The following is a 17,061-nucleotide window of genomic DNA, read 5'->3' on the forward strand; positions in this document are numbered from 1 at the left end:
TTGGTTTAGATTGATTTAGTTTATTGTCACTGTATTAATGTACAGTGAAAAATTGTTGTTATGTGCTATCAAGTTAGCAGAAAGATTATACATGATTACAACCAAGTTATCCACAGTGTACATATACAGGTTAAAGGGAATAACATTTAGTGCAACATGAAGTCCAGTAAAGTCTGTTTTATTGTCGTATGTCCCGAAACGGAACAATGGACCAGAGACCCTGGATCGATCCTGTGGGTGCTGGCTGTACAGAGTGTGTACATGCTGCCCGTGACGAAGTGGGTTTTCTCCGGGTGCTCCAGTTTCCTCCCACACTCCAAAGACGTACAGGTTTGTAGGTTAATTGGCTTCAGTAAAGATTGTAAATTGTCCCTAGTGTGTAGGATAGTGCTCGTGTAGAGGGATTGCTGGTCGGCGTGGACTCGGTGGGCCGAAGTGCCTGTTTCTTTGCTATACCTCTAAACTAAACTACTCTGTAAAACCCATAATAAACAAATAAAGTTCAATATATATAAAATAGACAAACAAGGCAAATAAATAGACAATAGTAGTGCAAAGTCAAAAATAAGTCCCTGAATCTATATAATTTGGAACCTATTTGGAGGTTATAGTGTTTAATAGCCTGATGGTTGGAGGGAACAAGCTGCTCCTGTATGTTAAAGTATTCAGGCTCCTATGTCTTCTTCCCGATGGCAGGATTGAAATGAGAGCGTGGCCAGGATGGTATGGGTCTCTGATAATGCTGGCTGCCTTTTTTGGAGATCCCTTTAATGTCGGGGGAGATCAGTGCACGTGATGGGCTGGGCAGCATTCCCTACTTTCTGCAATCTTCTTCATTCCTGGGCGTTCGAGCTGCCGAACCAGGCCATGATGCAACCCAACATTATGTTCTCTACTGTATACCTGCAGAGGTTTAAGAGATTATTCATTGACATTCGAAGGAAGTAGAGACATTGATGGGCTTTCATGATGATTGCTGGGTCCAAGATAGATTTTCAGAGATATACATGCCCAGAAACTTGAATCTTTTGACTATCTCCACCAAAGATCCTATAGCGGAGCAAGATAGACCACTCTTGCTAAATGCAATGGGCTGACGTGTAGTGCGCAATGGAACGGAACGTGGGCCTTTTTTTCATCCATTTCCGTAACCGGACCGGACCCGACCCGACCCGACTCGCAGTGTAATCAACGTTGCGAGGGAACAGTTTGTGTTAATAAATTAAAATTCTGAAAATGAGGAGAAGATTTTTACCAAATAACTTTTATTTTTACGAGGATGTTTCCGTAACCGTCTTTGCACTATTATCCTATGGGATCTTTGGTGCGGAGATGGAAGCGTTACAGAAATGGGTCCTTAAATTACCCATGAATCTGCCCATGACCGTACTACATCTTTTTCGTCGAGTTGACTATCTTGCTCGCTATAGGATCTTTGATCTCCACCACCGTCCCGTCAATTAAGACAGGTTTGTGGATCCTTGTTCTTCCTCTTCCAAAGTCCACAATCAGTTCCTTGGTCTTACTGACGTTGAGAGCATGGTTGTTGTTGAGGCTTCATTTAGTCAGTCAATGGATCTCCCACCGATATTCTGACTCATCGTCATTTATAATCCTCTGTGTCCAAAAATACCAGTTAAAGAATCTTTGCCATCCTTTCATATTCTTATAAAAGATGTAAACAATGTTATCAGTTGGTCTTGATAGGTGTTCCTTTTACTTGTTTTTAATTGTATTTTCACTAGCTACATTTATTTTCTTATTTTCTTTTCAGTTGTCATGAAATATTTTGTAAAATAATTTCAAAGAGAAGAACATAATTAACTTTCCCTCAATATTGCTTATGAATTCTTTGCCGCCCAGTCCTTTTAAAATCTTTTTTTCAGATCATGATGAAAATATTGCCTCATAACAGTCTTTCTATAGTGTGGCTTAACAGCTTTTTTTTTCTGCCTCGGGGACACCAGAACACCTGAAAAGCAATCTATGAAAAGTTGCGGAATCTCTCTGCACCCTCCCCCACTACTCGCCGAGACTCATAAATAGTTACCAAGTCTTTCTATTAGTCAGTCATCCCATCCACCCGTTGATTGTCGTTTCTTACCAGTAATAGACACGAAAAGCTGGAGTAACTCAGCGGGTCAGGCAGCATCTCTGGAGAAAAGGAATAGGTGACGTTTCGGGTCGAGACCCTTCTTCAGACAATATCGTGTCCTGGTAAATCCGCCTGACAGAGCGAGGGTGTGGGGGGGGAGAGAGAGAAAAAAAGCGTGAGGAGGGGAGGGGGGACGGACCGTGGAGGCCATGAAGTTGCAGGCGGTGATGGAAAACCTGCAGAGGCAGCAGCGTGCGCGGCTTGAGCTCGAGGCCCGGCAGCATCAGCTGGCGCGGGAGCATCGCCAGCAGCCGCCGCCGCCGCGCGCGCGGGCCCGGATCCAGGCCGGGCCGCAGCAGCAGCAGCAGCAGCAGATTCAAATGGAGCAGCGCGAGTCCCGGGGACCAACGGCCGAGGGTTCCAGGGACAAGCACCTGGCAAACGCGCAGCAGCGGCAGATCGCTGCCCAGCAAGCCGCGGCGCTGGCCGCCATGAGAGCTGCAGCAGCGGCAGCCGCCTGCGGCACCACTGACGACTCGGCCCAGCGCGGCGGCGCCCAAGAGGAAATGGACACGGAGCGAGGCGACAGCCCGAGGCTTTCCGAGAGCAGCGAGGCCTTGTCTGGAGGAGAAGAGATGGAAGGGGCGACGGAGCAGCGTTATCCCGACCCTCTAGAGTCTGAGGAAGAAATGGCTGCCGAGGAAGAGGAGGAGGAGGAGGAGGAAGGGAGAGAGGAGGAGGAATTCGAGGATGAGATAGCCGAGGAAGGGGGAATCGGAGTGAAAGAGGAGCCGGGGACGCACCACTGCAGTGAAGTCCTTCGGCAGCCGGGGCAGCGGCGCCCGGGAGCCGGGCTGCCTTACCCCTCACACCCGCAAATGCAGCAAGTCCAGGATCAGGCCGACTGGACGTACGAGGAGCAGTTTAAACAGGTAGTTACACGATTAATAAAATCTTATTTTAGATCTTTATTTTATACGGTTCCATTTGCAATATTAATTGAATTTACATTTTTGCAAAACCGATATAATGAATGTCATGACAAAACTGTATTCTGTCATAAAACGATTTGTGGATTATTGTATTTTCAAGTTCATTTATATAAACAGATTCTTTAAACATTGAGTGTGAGACCGAGGGAATGGATAATACAATATACGTATGTTCCTAAATCCACTGTTTATTAAGTATATGCAATAAATACATACACGTCTGCAGCCTGTATACAATCATTGGGCTACTTTAATCTGCTGGATGATAACTTTCTTTCGCAAATTACCATAAACATTATTTTCTATAGATTATTAATAAAACAGAAACCTGTACTAATATTTATATTGCGGTGAAAAGTTAATATCTCCACATAATTCTGTTTTAATTAATGCTTTTGTGACAATAATGAGCAGATCTGGAGTCTTAATTTTTTGTTTGTTTTGCAGTTTTATGCACAAGATTTTATTTCTAAATTCTATCATTTGGGTTAAATAGTAGCATTTAAATATTTACAAGTCTTTCTATTTGTTAAATCTCAAGTTATTAAGATACAGTCTGAATCAAAGGAAATCTTGTTAAGTAAGTGCTGTATATTTTACCATTTTGTATTGAACTAAAATAGATTCAATTTATCTTTGGCATCTGTGTATATTGTTAAGAGTTATCCTGATCACTGAGGAAATCAAAATGTTTTGGGAAAATGTCATTTTAACTTTTGCAAATCGTGGGAAATTTTAAAAGCAGTGAATATCTGGCAAAATATCAAAAGTTTAGTTTGGTAAATTTTAATGGAAATTAGCCAAACCATTTAGTGGTTTGTAGGTTTGGCAGACTTTAAAATAATATTATGCAATACATTTTTTAAGGCTTTGGAGATTTTGTTAATCGGTTCAGCGAGAATGTAAATATAAGATGGCTCCTTGCCAAATAGCAAAGACTGTGCTGTTCTGTAGATAAAGTTATTTATCTACTACCTCTGTCCATTTTGAGTCAAGATGTTTTCTTGAATGGATTTTATTTACCTGATAAATTTTGTAATTCTGGGTGTATATTGCTAATACGGGTAAATATTACTATTCTGAGTGATAGCTGTTTAAATAATTGATAATTAGAAATGAAAATTAAAATGTTGATTGAAATTTGCTGCCTATCTCTGAAAGGTTACGATTTAAACCAAAATCACACTTTATATGTTTTATTGATAATAAATTCTATACATTGAATATTGTGTTAATGAGCCACAGTGCCCTACATAATGTTTGGGACAAAGACCCATCATTTATTTATTTGCCTCTGTACTCCACAATTTGAGATTTGTAATAGAAAAAATCATATGTGGTTAAAGTGCACAATGTCAGATTTGATTAAAGGCCATTTTTATACATTTTGGTTTCACCATATTGAAATTACAGCTGTGTTTAGACATAGTCCCCCCCCCCCCCCCCCCCCCTCCCCCCTCCCCCCCCTTCAGGGCATCATAATGTTTGGGACACATGGCTTCACAGGTCTTTGTAATTGCTCAGGTGCTTCCTTAATGCAGGTATAAGAGAGCTCCCAGCACCTAGTCTTTCCATCAACTTTGGAAACTTTTATTGGTGTTTATCAACATGAGGACCAAAGTTGTGCCAATGAAAGTCAAAGAAGCCACGAGACTGAGAAACAAGAATAAAACTGTTAGAGACATCGGCCAAACCTTAGGCTTACCAAAATCAACTGTTTGGAACATCATTAAGAAGAAAGAGAGCACTGGTGAGCTTACTAATCACAAAGGGACTGGCAGGCCAAGGAAGATCTCCACAGAAGATGACAGAAGAATTCCTTCTATAATAAAGAAAATCCCAAGCACCTGTCCAACAGATCAGAAACACTCTTCAGGAGTCAGGTGTTGATTTGTCAATGACCACTGTCCGCAGAAGACTTCATGAACAGAAATACAGAGGCTACGCTGTAAGATTCAAACCATTGGTTAGCCACAAAAATAGGATGGCCAGATTACAGTTTGTCAAGAAGTACTTAAAAGTGCAACCACAGTTCTGGAAAAAGGTCTCGTGGACAGATGAGAGGAAGATTAACTTGTATCAGAGTGATGGCAAGAGCAAAGTATGGGGGGCAGAAGGAACTGTCAAAGATCCAAAGCATACTACCTCATCTGTGAAACATGGTGGTGGGGGTGTTATGGCTTGGGCATGTATGTCTGCTGAAGGTACTGGCTCACTTATCTTCATTGATGATACAACTGCTGATGGTAGTAGCATAATGAATTCTGAAGTGGATAGACACATCCTATCTGCTCAAGTTCAAACAAATGCCTCAAAACTCATTGGCCGGCAGTTCGTTCTACAGCAAGACAATGATCCCAAACATATTGCTAAAGCAACAAAGGAGTTTTTCAAAGCTTAAAAAATGATAAATTCTTGAGTGGCCAATCACCTGATCTGAACCCAATGAGCATGCCTTTTATTTGCTGAAGAGAAAACTGAAAGGGACTAGCCCCCAAAACAAGCATAAGCTAAAGATGACTGCAATGCAGGCCTGGCAGAGCATCACCAAAGAAGATACCCAGAAACTGGTGATGTCCATGAATCGCAGACTTCATGCAGTCATTGCATGCAAAGGATATGGAACAAAATGCTAAACATGACTACTTTTATTTACATGACATTGCTGTGTCTCAAACATTATGCTGCCCTGAAATGAGGGAGACTATGTATAAACACTGCTGTAATTTCTACATGGTGAAAGCAAAATGTATAAAATGGCCTTTATTAAAATCTGACAATGTGCACTTTAACCACATGTGATTTTTTTTTCTATTACAAATCTCAAATTGTGGAGTACTGAGGCAAATAAATAAATGATGGGTCTTTGTCCCGAACATTATTGATTGCACTGTATTTATATGAATGAAGTTTGAAATTTTTGTTTCAAATTTAATTCATTTATTTGCTGTTACTTTAGTTCAGTATTAGGATAATATAAATGAAGATCAAAACGTACCCAATTAAATTGTGACAACTCCGTATTGTGGAATGTCAGTGTGTGGGTGTTTTGTTTTCCCTCCTAACATAATTTTTGTTGTGCTTGATAATTGATTGACTCTCTATCAATTATTTAAGATGGGAGGGAGGAAAATTCCTGAGGATTGTCAATTTAATGTCATTTGGAGGGCCAATTACTTGGATCGATTTTCAGAAACAACGTAACTGAACATTTTGAAATATGAGCATATCAAGGAGAATTGAGAAAGATTTATGACTGATGGCTTGCATTAGCTTTAAAACAAAAGTAAAATATTGTGGACACTAGAAATCTAAAATAAAATCAGAAAATACTTCACAGATCATGTGAAGAGAGGACAGTTAATGTTTCAGGTCTGTGGCTTCCTCAGTCTCATAAGTGGTCATGTGTCAAAATGTTACCATTGTTTCCCTTTCTCCATATTTGAGCCACTTATTAACAGGATGGATGTTTCTTGCATGGATTTTTGCAAAATATATTTATAGAAACCTTGTACTAAAATGTCCTTATTTGATTTCAATGGTTTTTCCTTCCATCAATTTATCCAGCAGTCGGTTCAGAATGTTTGTGTTTTTTGGACAGAATTTTGAAGGGCTGTTGTGTCCATAATTATCTTTAATTATCAAAAGCTTCATCTCAGAAGCTCACTGCAAGCTGGGCAAATTTGCAAATGGTCAGACTAGGAGTGCTAACAACATCAAAGAATGCTGAAACAACAAGTACAAGCAAGCAGCACAAAACAAAGCAAATTAAATTAAATTTCAAACATATGTAAAGATCTATACACAGGAAATTGAAAACATACCAAATCACAAATAACGTTGAATAACAAGGAGAGAATGCAAAACTTAAATCTGTGCTACTAAGTTTAAACAATAAATACATTGGAAAGTTCTGGTCAGACCCCACCTTAAGTGCTGCGAATAGTTCTAATTATAAGAAACAAAGGCACATTGAAGAACTTGAGGCATTTACAACTAGAGGCATGCTAAAGGTTTGAGCCTGGGGGGGGGGGGGGGGGGGGGGAAAGAACTGTCAAGATTTTCTATCATTGAAAAAGAGGTCACCAAAGAGGTGACTTTATAGGAGATGCATAAAAGAATTAAAAAAGTGGACAAAATAAACTGGAATGCATTACGTTAAAAGAAGCTGACAGATTCAAATAAGCAATTGGTAAAATGTGCAGGAAGGAACTGCAGATGCTAGTTTAAACTGAAGATTACACAAAAAGCTGGAGTAACTCAGCAGTTCAGATAGCATCTCATGAGAAAAGGAATAGGTGACGAAACATCACCTATTCCTTTGCTCCAGAGATGCTGTCTGACCCGCTGAGTTACTCCAGCTTCTTGTGTCTTTCTTTAGCATAGGTAAACTTGGAATCAATGATTGTGTAGAAATGGCAATTATGTTTTTTTGGTATATAACTTGGAGAGGAACCTGCAGATAGTGATGTTTCCATTTGCCTATTATCTTTATTCTCCTTGGCTGTAGTTTATATGTTTGGGAGTCGCTTTGCTGAGGTATTCCAGTAGGTTTTGTAGATAATATATGCTGCAGCCATTGTGAGATTATTTTTGAAGCTGTATCCATTCAAGAAAGTTGAGAGTATTCCAACCTGAAAGTTGAGAGTATTCCAACCTGACTTGCTGTAGGATACCCAATCTCTGTTATATTTCTAACATCGGCACTTTTTGGATTACTTTAGTTTTTCTTGAAAAAAACCATTTGAATTTAATGTATACCTAACTAATATGAATCACAGAACATGTAACAAAACGGAACAGTACAGAGCAGGAGCAGCCCTACAGTTCACCATATTTGCACTGATCATAATGCAAATCTAAACTAATCAAATCTGCCTGCATATGGCCGATATCCCTGCTCCCTACCTGTGAATGTCAATCTAAACATTGTTGTCATCACTGATTCTACCACTTTCTCTTGCAGCCTGTTCCAGGGACCTATTACTCTCTGTGTGGTGGGGGGTAGGAGAGAGAAACTTGCCTGGCACATCCCCCTTAAAGTGAATGTTTGATCGTAGTGGTTCAGTCTGAAGAAGGGTCTTGACCCGAAACGTTAGCCATTCCTTCTCTCCTGAAATGCTGCCTGTCCCGCCCGCTGAGTTACTCTTGCTTTTTGTGTCTATCTTCGGTTTAAATTAATATCTGCAGTTCCTTCCTACACATTAGCTATGCTTGATATGGCTGCAACTTCCATTTTCTGTAATTTGTTCATTTTTGATCCATGCATCATTTAGTTTTCCAGCTCTCTTCACCCCCCCCCCCCCCCCCCCCCATCACTGAAGATGGGTTTCAACCCGAAATGTCCATGTACTCCAGGGATGCTGCCTGACCCGCTGGTTTACTCCAACACTTTGTGTCATTTTGCAAACATTAGTTGTCACAGTACCAATGTTAGTGATAGTTTCAATTGCCTGTGGGATTGCTGAGTTAGTTATATAGATTCATTCCTTTGTTTGGTATGAAAAGCTTTGTGCTGCACTGTCCTTCATTTGAGTCTGGCATTGAATCTTTGTTCAATTATTATTATTATTATGCTTAATAAAGCATAATTGAACAAAGACACTCTCCTCCATTTAAATGAAAAGACCCTCGGTCCGAACATCTTAATTGATCTGAGGATTTTTTTTTTTATCTCCAGCTAAAATTTTCAGTTCTCAGAAAAAAAAAAAGAGCTTTTATGACTAGCATTTTAATGGCTTATTCTAAAGAAAGACCACCATCTCCAATTTCTAATTAGTGTTCTTTTAGATCAATCACAGTTGAAGTTATAGATAATGAGCTCTCAAATTATTCTATGGTTTAGATATTTTGGCTTGAAAATTTCAATTTATTGGATATATAGGTGACATCATCCCGCCTCCCACAATCCCAGAAAACTATGCAAATAGCAATTTTCTGTAATGCAACGCCACCTCATCTGTGCATGTGTCAAGAAGTGAGTGTTGAAAATGATACATTTTGTGTTATTCGCTTTTCACATTTCACAAGAGGAAATTAGAATAGAATTTGTGAATTTTGTGAGGGTGAATTTTTGTTAACTTAACTGCCCGAACATGGGGGTTGCCAGTAGCTCTTATCTGAGTAAGGCATTATGTATTTCTAAATAAGTTGATAATGTTCGTTAACTGAATTTAATTCAAGCTCCACACCCTGATGCTGAACTGTGAGATGGAGCAGTTTGTAAGCAGCGATTGGCTCTTTGATGATGGATCCTTAGGCTTTGCCCCAAATTACTCTTTGACGGCTTTCTGTAATCAAAGGTCTCTTTACTACTATTAAATTTGTTTTTCTGGTTGCCGCTGGATTTTGAAATGCTCAAAATTTTTCGACAACAGTTGGCGGTAGTGGGCTTGACGTCAATGAATGTAGCTTGACTTCTCCTGACATTGGTGCTGTCAGGATGACGTATGTTGTCGCCAGGTGATATAGGTTGTCGCCGGTGCTGACTTGAGTGAAATCCATTGGCAACTGCCTACGTCAACCGGCGACTGAATTATCTTAAATTGTCTTCAATTGTTGCCTACAGGGTCATACCTTGTCGTAACTTGTCACGGGTGGATGTAGGTGGAAGTCCTAATGGGTCGCCGGTTGTTGGTAGTTGACATCGACTACGTCGTAGGTTGTTGTAGCTTGTCTTACACATTGTCGTAGGGGGGTCCAGTCGTCGGTTTTTCGGCGATCTACTACGACTATGACAGTCGCCGAAAAAATGCCTAAGTGGGACAGACCCTTAAGTGATGAAATACTCAGTTGCAACAACACTTGACTTCCATGTTACGATGCACAGGTATTGAAGCCATAAAAATGTGCTGACCTGTGCATTAAGTATTTGGCAAAATGCTAGTATATTTTGATTTGGTATGTTCAACAGCCAGTTCCTTTTGTTCAAAGCATAATTTGGATAAACGTAAGCATTTACACAAGAAAACTTACTGCAGGAAAATACTAAGTATGATTCAATTCTTGGGTTGAATTCAAACTCTTGCTCTCATGCATTGATTGTTGTTGATGTTTCATTTGAAAATATCCTTTTATGGTAATTTATGGCATAATTTAATTATACAGTATAGCTAAAACAATGTAACGACCCAGTTCCTGTTAATATGATTTAGTCTACAAACTACTAATCTTGCTAAAGTAAGAAAGTACATTTCTTTCCTTTTCCAGACTGTTTCTTAGTTATATTTTAATCGGGTTAATAAAGTGCAGTACTATATATGGATGCGTTTTAAGTTAAACTAGGTAAAATGTACCCTTTTCACATTGACAGATTGAGGATTTTCTTCTGTTTATATCTGCATGCTGGTTCTTTACCGAGAAACATAGAAACATAGAAAACAGGTGCAGGAGAAGGTCATTCGGCCCTTCGAGCCAGCACCGCCATTCATTGTGATCATGGCTGATCGTCCCCAATCAATAACCCATGCCCGCCTTCTCCCCATATAGAAACATAGAAATTAGGTGCAGGAGTAGGCCATTCGGCCCTTCGAGCCTGCACCGCCATTCAATATGATCATGGCTGATCATCCAACTCAGTATCCCGTACCTGCCTTCTCTCCATACCCTCTGATCCCCTTAGCCACCAGGGCCACATCTAACTCCCTCTTAAATATAGCCAATGAACTGGCCTCGACTACCCTCTGTGGCAGGGAGTTCCAGAGATTCACCACTCTCTGTGTGAAAAAAGTTCTTCTCATCTTGGTTTTAAAGGATTTCCCCCTTATCCTTAAGCTGTGACCCCTTGTCCTGGACTTCCCCAACATCGGGAGCAATCTTCCTGCATCTAGCCTGTCCAACCCCTTAAGAATTTTGTAAGTTTCTATAACATCCCCTCTCAATCTCCTAAATTCTAGAGAGTATAAACCAAGTCTATCCAGTCTTTCTTCATAAGACAGTCCTGACATCCCAGGAATCAGTCTGGTGAACCTTCTCTGCACTCCCTCTATGGCAATAATGTCCTTCCTCAGATTTGGAGACCAAAACTGTATGCAATACTCCAGGTGTGGTCTCACCAAGACCCTGTACAACTGCAGTAGAACCTCCCTGCTCCTATACTCAAATCCTTTTGCTATGAAAGCAAATCCTTTTGCATATCCCTTGATTCCACTAGCCCCTTGAGCTCTATCTAACTCTCTCTTAAATCCATCCAGTGATTTGGCCTCCACTGCCCTCTGTAGCAGGGAATTCCACAAATTCACAACTCTCTGGGTGAAAACGTTTTTTCTCACCTCAGTCTTAAATGGCCTCCCCTTTATTCTAAGACTGTGGTCGCTGGTTCTGGACTCGCCCAACATTGGGAACATTTTTCCTGCATTTTTCCTGCTTGTCCAGTCCTTTAATAATTTTATATGTTTCTATAAGAATCCCCTCATCCTTCTAAACTCCAGTGAATACAAGCCTAGTCTTTTCAATCTTTCCTCGTATGACAATCCCAGGGATCAATCTCGTGAACCTATGCTGCACTTCCTCAATCACAAGGATGTCCTTCCTCAAATTAGAAGACCAAAACTGTACACAATACTCTAGATGTGGTCTTACCAGAGCTCTATACAACTGCAGAAGAACCTCTTTACTCCAATGCTGAAATCCTCGTGTTATGAAGGCCAACATTCCATTAGCTTTCTTCACTGCCTGCTGTACCTGCACGCCAACTTTCAGTGACTGGTGTACAAGGACACCCAGGTCTACATGCACCCCCCCCCCCCCCCCCCCCCTTACCTAACCTAACCCCATTGAGATAATAATCTGCCCCCTTTTTTTTGCCGCCGAAGTAGATAACCTCACATGCATCTGCCATGGATCTGCCCACTCACTCAACCTGTACAGGTCACCCTGCAAACTCCTAACATCCTCTTCACAGTTCATACTGCCACCCAGCTTTGTGTCATCCACAAACTTGTAGTGTTGCTCCTAATTCCCTCTTCCAAATCATTAATATATATGGTAAACAGTTGCAGCCCCAACACCGAGCCTTGTGGCACTCCACTCGCCACTGCCTGCCATTCTGAAAAGGACCCGTTCACTCCTACTCTTTGCTTCCGGTCTGCCAACCAATTTTCTATCCATGTCAACACCCTACCCCCAATACCATGTGCTCTAATTTTAGTCACCAGTCTCCCGTGCGGGACCTTATCAAAGGTTTCCTGAAAGTCTAGATACACTACATCCACTGGCTCCCCTTCATCCATTTTACTTGTCACATCCTCAAAAAATTCCAGAAGATCAGTCAAGCATGATTTCCCTTTCATAAATCCATGTTGACTTGGACTAATCTTTTTACTGCTATCCAAATGCTCCATTATTACCTCTTTAATAATTGACTCCAGCATCTTTCCCACCACCGAAGTCAGGCTAACTGGTCTATAATTCCCTCTTTTCTCTCTCGCTCCTTTCTTGAAAAGTGGGATAACATTAGCTATCCTCCAATCCACAGGAACTGATCCTGAATCTATTGAACATTGGAAAATGATCACCAATGCGTCCACTATTTCTAGAGCCACCTCCCTGAGGTCCCTGGGATACAGACCATCCAGCCCAGGGGATTTATCATCCTTCAGTCCCATTAGCCTACCCAATACTATTTCTCGCCTAATGAAAATGTCTTTTAGTTCCTCTACCCCCTTAGATCCTCTGTCCTCCAGTACATCTGGGAGCTTGTTTGTGTCTTCCTTAGTGAAGACAGATCCGAAGTACCTGTTCAACTCTTCTGCCATTTCCTTGTCACCCATAATAATTTCACCCGTGTCTGCCTTCAAGGGACCCACATTTGACTCAGCTACTCTTTTTCCCTTAACATATCTAAAGAAGCTTTTACTGTCCTCCTTTATATTCCTGGCCAGCTTCCCCTCGTACTTCATCTTTTCAGCCCGTATTGCCCGGTTTGTTTCCTTCTGTTGTCCTATGAAAGTTTCCCAATCATCTGGCTTCCGGCTACTCTTCGCTGTGTTATACATATCTTTATTTTATTGGAGTCAACATTGTGAATCTTACCTTGTACATTGACCACTCCCCACCACCCTGCCTGACATGGTCGCACCACCACCCCGGCTGGCCCTACGATATCCCTTGCTTTTGATGCCACCGCTGGCTCACACAGCTTCCTCATTCGCTCTCAGGCCACGCTTGCTGCCTCCACCATCAACCCTTACCTGCACTCTGACCGCCTGCCGGCCGTCCATGACTATTGACTGCTGACCTTTGGGCCATCAACTCACCTGGATTACAGGTCGAGTTCTGACTGAGAATCCGAAGAAGGGTCTCGACCCAAAACATCACTTATCCATGTTCTTTAGAGATGCTGCCTAAACTGCTGAGTTTTGCCACTTTGTGTCCTTTTGTGTATTAACCATCAACTGCAGTTGTTTGTTTCTACTACCTATACAATGATGATAGGTTACTTGGTTATAGTGGACTAGACCAAGTAGACCACGGGAGGCCTGGTCCCCCAACACAATATTGCACCGCTCACCCATAGCCCCCACGGGACTGTCAGAAACCTCTCATAGCACAGTAACAGTTATTCTGAGAATTTGGCTTTTTGAACCGTTTAAATATCAATAACGTGAAATATAACATCAAATCTGAAGGAAACATGACAGGAATGACCACGGGACAAAGGTGCGTAAGGTGATGCAACAATTTATGCGCTACTGTGTACCGTTTGGCGTAGGTCCCCCCCCCCCCCCTTTAATACAAAATCTTGAGTTTTTAAGTTTAAAAATGTAAAATTTCTTGTAAAATATAACATCAAATGTGAAGAAACTTGATAGGAACGACCACGGGGAAAAAGCTGAGTAAGATTCTGCAAAAATGTTTGCGCTATTGTGTACCATTTTGGCGTTGTTCCTTGATCTCACAGACAGACAGACAAACAAGGCGAGACTTTTAATAGTATATAGATAATGGACAATAACCCCCCCCCCCCCCCCCTCCCCCAACACCACCATGTCTGTTATAAGAGTTTACTGTTCATAAATCTGTATATATGGTTCCCCAAGCATGACCAATGTGCATGCTGTTTACTGCATACTAATATCTGCATTTATCAAGGTTGATTGCACTTTTCTAAAGATAAAACAATTTATATAAAATAAGCATTTCCTCCTGCCCCTGAAATGTAGAGGCATGTTCCTTCCAAGGTCACAAGAGCAGGAGATCAATTTAAACAGATATGTATAAGGAAGAATGCAGATGTCCTGTCTGGACGTTTTGAGTCTGGAGAGTTCCTTTATTTCTTTGTTTTCTTTATCTGATGTTGAAATTTAATGGTCAGGAAATGTATGGCAGGCAAACCTTTTTATTTTTTTTAATGCATAAAGCTGGTTAATTCTGTTCTAAACTTTTTCTTTGAAGTTTGAAATATCCTGTCCTTTTATAATTGTGTATCCACATGCAAAGTCAGGTGCCAGGCTCATTATTTTAAGGCATCTTTGCATAATTCCTCACTACACCCTGAATGTTCATAGTCAACGTGTTAATAATGAATGTTGTGTGCTGATAGATTGTCTTGCCCAAATAACCAGTTGTTCTGATTCAAATTATGTACACAAGCGGAAAATATATTCGAAACTATTAGCAATGTTTTTAATTGCTTTTGGGCATTTTTTTAAATCATTTGTTTTGCCAGATCAATCATTGTTATAACAAGTGCGTAATTAAACTTAAGTAAAAGGTAGAAGTCCTCAACAGGTCAGGCTGCACCTGTGTGAAGAGAACCAGGAGTCAACACATTTGTAATTTTTAAAAAAATCTGTCTTCATACTCACTTCCCCCCCCCCACCCTCTATCACTCGCTTTCTTTCCCATTCCCCAACGACCCCATCTGCCCATCAGCTGCGCAGTCCTCTTGCTGGGTCATACAGTGTGGCCCAACTTGCCCACGCCAACCAACATGTCCTCTCTACCACCGTCCCACCTGCCTGTGCTTGGCCCATAAACCTGTGTACCTGTCTTATCCATCTACCTGTCCAAATATCTCTTAAACATTACAATAGTACCTGCCAATACTATCTGCCAGTCTCATCAACAGGACTGAATAGCAGATCAAAAACAGATTGTGATTGCTTTGCTTAATGTCATTTTTTTAACATTTCAAAAATAAACTTTAATAATGGAATCAATGACAAGAAATTAGAAAATAGTTCATGGATTTATTTACATTTATAATGTTATTCTGTCTATAAATTCATTGTCGTCCATTCTAAACATGCATATGTATCGTTAGTACGTTATTTACAAAAACGTAACGGCACTCGTGTGACTTCCTTGGACGAGGAATGTTTGAGAAGGTTTTTGCACGGAATTTGCCCCCCATTGTCCAGTGGTAGCAGTATCTTAGACTGCTGTTCGTCCCCACAAAGCTGTAATTAGCTGCACCAAGCTTCATTACATCCATTGGCATGTAATTGTGCAGCTTGGAATTTGCCAGTTGACAGCATCCACTTATGGACATCTTGATAACTGGAAGATCATCAAGCTTTTGGCAGACCAAAGTGCATCTTTCCCTGTGTTGATGATCTTCCAGCAGCACATGATACTTGCCTTGGTGTGCCTATCTTAACAGCCCATAGCTTAGTGTCTTTGTTAATGCTGCTGTTCAGGATGAACCATTTCAGCAGAGGTCGGCAACCTTGTTCTGCATAGGGGCCGGACGAATGTCTGTGAGCCGATGGCGGGCCACATCTATCACGTGCACACATGGATCCCGCCCCGGATGGCAGGCAACAAATCACGTTTCACATAGATCCCGCCCCTTTGAGGACGCCACCTGGAGCATTGGCCAAAGATCACAGATACTCCACTATGCAAAATATGCAGTACCAACAATGCCAACCATTTGCATGGGTTTGTAACTGAAGGTGCAGGGTGCAAAGGCAAGGAGATTGTGTTGAACGTCGTTAAAACATTGGTTTCATTAAGGCTGGGATATTGGGCACTGCACTACAGCACGAAAGCATAGCTGAGGGCGCAGACAAGATTTACTAGAACAATGTAGGTAGGAACTGCAGATGCTGGTTTACATCGAAGGTAGATGCAAATTGCTGGAGTAATTCAGCGGGACAGGCAGCATATCTGGAGAGAATGAATGGGTGAAGTTTCGGATCGAGCCCCTTCTTCGTTTTTACGTACATAAATAATGGCAGTAAATCAACTGCACATACAGAAAGCATGGACCACAGACACTCCACCTCTCCCATCCCACCATCAGTCCAAACCAGTTATATAATTCCATACAACGCCTCCACGGGGTCTATATTCCACAGAGATACAAAGAGTACTTGTGAATAGACACAATTTGCTGGAGTAACTCAGCGGGACAGGCAGCGACTCTGGAGAGAAGGAATGGGTGACATTTCGGGTCGAGACCCTTCTTCAGACTGAACTGAACTCTCGTCGGTGAGAGTACTTGTGATTGTCTGAAGAAGGGTCTCTACCCGAAACATCACCCATTCCTTCTATCCAGAGATGCTGCCTGTCCCGCTGAGTTACTCCAGCATTTTGTGTCTATCTTTGATGTAAACCAAAATCTGCAGTTCCTTCCCATACAAGAGTACTTGTGACTTGTAGCTGAATGTCTGGGTACTTAACAATTTGAGTCTCGTGATAAATTATTGTCCGAATATACGATCGGGTGTTCCGGGACCGTTTCTTCAGGAAACCCTTTTATTTCACGTATATAAATATTGGATGCATATTGGCAGTACATTTCATATGATTAATTATTAAAGCAGGCTTCCGTCAGTTAATGGCTAGTGTTTCATCACGTTTTGAGTCCATTTCGTAATACCCCTGATAATGAGACCAAACAACTATCATCCATTTTACAAAATAATGTGGAGATTTATACATCAACAGGTCAGAAAGAGTGGGGCGTATATTCACAATTTTTTAAAGTGTCTTTCGTTGAACATAAATGAGTTGCTCATTTCTTGC

At 41.2% G+C, this 17,061-nt stretch overlaps 1 protein-coding gene across 2 annotated transcripts in view; it reads left to right on the forward strand.

The window, feature by feature from the left end:
- Window positions 1-2,057: 2,057 nt before the first annotated feature.
- Window positions 2,058-17,061, forward strand: part of arid3a (AT-rich interaction domain 3A) — a 51,662-nt gene continuing 36,658 nt past the window's right edge. The window contains exon 1 of one of the 2 annotated variants that reach the window (XM_033047035.1): window positions 2,058-3,027. In XM_033047035.1, the coding sequence (XP_032902926.1) occupies window positions 2,305-3,027 (723 nt within the window). In that variant the 5' untranslated portion in view covers window positions 2,058-2,304. The remainder of the gene's footprint in view (window positions 3,028-17,061) is intronic. The other variant, XM_033047034.1, reaches the window with a different exon arrangement.

This window comes from Amblyraja radiata, chromosome 29 (assembly GCF_010909765.2).
Source record: "Amblyraja radiata isolate CabotCenter1 chromosome 29, sAmbRad1.1.pri, whole genome shotgun sequence".
In the NCBI taxonomy this organism is placed as follows: Eukaryota; Metazoa; Chordata; class Chondrichthyes; order Rajiformes; family Rajidae; genus Amblyraja; species Amblyraja radiata.